Source organism: Diaphorina citri, unplaced genomic scaffold (assembly GCF_000475195.1).
Source record: "Diaphorina citri unplaced genomic scaffold, Diaci psyllid genome assembly version 1.1 scaffold424, whole genome shotgun sequence".
Lineage (NCBI taxonomy): Eukaryota > Metazoa > Arthropoda > Insecta > Hemiptera > Psyllidae > Diaphorina > Diaphorina citri.
Window position 1 is genome coordinate 188490 of NW_007377859.1, and position 3344 is coordinate 191833.

Here is a 3344-nt window from a genome sequence, read left to right on the forward strand (position 1 = left end):
GACACTAGTGATTGTTGAATTAAAATCAGTAAAAACTAAATATACCCATTGAAAGAAAATTAATTAATCTTCTTTCTCAATTTTTCAACGTGCAAATTGAAAAATTATAGCACATGATAATAATACATTTACAGTGCATAAATTTCAAATTTCATACGAGTTGAATGAAAACTATGTAAATTGTTCTAGCTTCCTGGAATCTATGTAGCAGTGAACATCTATGTAGCATAAAGGTTCCTTCCGCTGCATTGTGAGTTGTGTACAAACTACAACCTCCTTGGCAAATTAATTCTAATTTGAGCTGACGACTTTTGTTTACGATGCAAATACATTATAATTAGGACATAATCCCCCCCTCCCCAATATATCAATGTTGTCCAAAGTAGAATTCGGTAGTCTTTACAAAATATACATGGCACAATTGGCGTAGGCTGTTGTTGTTTTCTATTATCGACCTATGTACGTTTTCTATCGATCTACTTTTAACAACGAGCCATAGGAAAACACAGAGATTAAAGCTCTTTAATTGACATTTTTCTTCTTTTTCTTGTAGGTATAAAGAATACTAGATACAGACTGATACTCGTACGTAGTTTTTCTCACCCACTTAAATATTCAGCAGACCATTTACATACATATGAATAAAACTCGAGCCACAGAGATTAAAGCTCTAACTTTAGAGCAACCTATGAGTACCTCTTTGTAGGAACTCTAAAACGTAAATTTTAACATATTATATTTTTCGGGTTCGTAAGTATGTTGAAAATCATCCAAAGGTATTCTGTATTCACACAAAAATCTAGTTCATTGTGTAACAGATAAAATACACGTTGTCTACTTTCGAAATGAAAAACGTGTTACAAGCTTTTATCACTTCTTGTAGAAAAACATTATGCAATTTGAATTGATGATATCTTAGATAACATACACTCACATCTTAGGAACACATATACGTACTTTCCTAATGAGGGGGGAGCACTCAATATGAATGAAACCAGGGGTGATTCAAACATTGTGCAGCAGTGAATCTTTCATCAGAATCCCAATGTAACATGGAAAGTATGAGGTCTGAGAACGTTAGAGATTCGCTCTTTGAAAATCCTCTCTCCTGTAGGTGATGTGTCAAAGATATCTGTTCAACATTGTTGCTCAACAATTTACCATCCTCGTCATAAAATTCGGCCTTGAGCCTGGATTGGTTGCATACTTTATCAGGAATATCCCCGAGAATTTCAGTCATTCTTTCAATGTGTTGAAAGTCGTTCAAGTTGGGATCAAAAAGATATTCTCCAGTTACCATTTGATATGTAATACATGCCGTACTCCAGATATCAACAGGTTTGCCTAGTTTCCCACCTAGAACCACTTCCGCAGCTCTGAACTCTCTGGCTTGAATGTAATCGAATTCAAAAGCGTTGTTCTTGTACGCGTAACCCAAGTCTGCTATCTTGACAAATATTTTTTCATCATTGTCTTCACTATGTTTTCTTCTTTGTGGCTTGAAATTTGTAGAATAATAATCTACAGGACGACGAAAATCTCCTGGATTAGCAACGCCCCATTCATACGAGTCGCTCGTATAATGAGACGAACTACTGTTACTACTCCCTGTATACGTCATGTGAATAATTCCAAGCCGCTCCATTTCGTTTTGTAAAAATCTATGATATTCTATGACTTTGCTTTCAAATAATGGTCTTTCATATTCGTTGGAAGGTTGTCTGATTTTTCTTTTGTTCTCAGGAAGATTGCTAGTGAAGTCTCTTGGAACATTGGTAGTATTGAGAACTTCGTACACTTCCAAGGCAAGTTTTTGGCCAAGTGTTTCACTTGTAAGGACTAGTATATTGTCATGTTTAAGATCTGTATGTACAAGGTCACACACCTCATGCAAATAATATAATCCCTTTAGGATTTGTCTGCTGATATCTTTCATACAATTCATATTCAAGTAATTTATTGACTTGAATTCAGAGAGAGTCTGACCAGCCAGCTCAAACACAATACATGCATGTACTCCATTATCACCCAGAACTGTAAAGTGATCCAGAAACTTGACCACATGGTTTTGGTACTCGTGATGGTTCGAGATAGTAATTTTTAACAGCTGTACTTCATTCCGAGTAATATGAAGGAACTTGGGAGCACCTTTCATAACTTTGACAGCCACGTAGGAAGATGTTTCTATATTCCAACATAGCCATACAGTGGATGAGAAACCCCAGCCAAGTTTCCGTATGATGAAGTAGGTGCTGATCAAGGTATCTCCAATATCTAGGGCACAGTATCCACCATGCATGTATTCATAAGAGGGTTCTTCACTATCAAAAAAGTCTTCCGAGGAGAAATCTGAATTCATATGCAAGGATAGAATTAACAAATTGAACGTTACAATTTACAAAAGAAAGATGAATGTATGAAATAATACACGGCTGTGTTGATACCAGGGGCCTTCACAGCATGTGCTTCTTTGTACATTTCAATAAACCAATGAATTTATGAAAATAATTTAAATGGCTCGTAAAACTCGGATTGATAGTAAATACGATAGAAAAAGAGAGCGAATGTTTTTTATGAGAGGAAAAAATATTAAAATATGAAATTATTACCAGTGAAGCACATGTCAGATAGAAGGTAAATAGGAGACATGTGGAATAACTGAGAGTACATAGCTTGGAGCTAAATTGATTTTTCGTCATTCAAGGTACTATCGGACCATTTCAAGGGACAGGCAATCCCTATTTAATTCAAAATCTCATATCAAACGAACTTTTTATTTATTAAAATTTCCTCTTGAAATTATTTAAAAATTGATCCTTTATAGCTACGTGTAATTTCCAGGACAATTTTGTTATTTAAATTATTTTATAAATCGATACAAAATTGAGGAAATAATTTATTGGAACCCAACTGAAATAGGTATCAACATGAGAAAGTCCTTGATATGCTTTGATAGAGAAGACAGAAACGATTAAAATGTAATTAACGATCTGCTCTGATACAGAGTTGCCATACGATTACGATACAGTATAAAATCAATCAGTTGACATTTTTCTTCTTTTTCTTGTAGGTATATAAAGAATACTAGATATATCAGACTGGTCTAGGAAGAGAGGGAGAGACTTCGAGATTCTTTGACATACCTTCATGAAGTATTTCCATCTAAAAAACGTGAATAATTAAGCAAAGGATCTGAAAAGCTTAAGGGTAACGTCTTAATGAACTTTATGAAGGTCAAGATTTTTTTTTTGTTATAAAAATAAAAGCCAGAGGATAAAAAGGGAAGTCTAGGAAGAGAGGGAGAGACTTCGACATTCTTTGACATACCTTCATGAAGTATTTCC

The 3344-nt window shown here is 34.6% G+C and overlaps 1 protein-coding gene across 1 annotated transcript; it reads right to left on the minus strand.

Moving 5' to 3' along the window:
• Positions 1-871: 871 nt before the first annotated feature.
• Positions 872-2796, minus strand: LOC103508690 (SRSF protein kinase 3-like). Its single transcript, XM_008473262.3, has 2 exons — positions 2610-2796; positions 872-2349 (listed from the first exon to the last, which is right to left on the minus strand). The coding sequence occupies exons 1-2, from the start codon at positions 2668-2670 to the stop codon at positions 980-982; spliced, it is 1431 nt and encodes a 476-aa protein (XP_008471484.2). The 5' UTR covers positions 2671-2796; the 3' UTR covers positions 872-979.
• Positions 2797-3344: the final 548 nt, after the last annotated feature.

Excerpts from the sequence above, each read along its gene's own strand:
- LOC103508690 (XM_008473262.3), bottom strand. The coding sequence starts at position 2,670 with ATGTACTCTCAGTTATTCCACATGTCTCCTATTTACCTTCTATCTGAC. Across the intron at positions 2,350-2,609 it reads ATCTGACATGTGCTTCACTG|ATTTCTCCTCGGAAGACTTT; the intron begins GTAATAATTTCA and ends ATATGAATTCAG.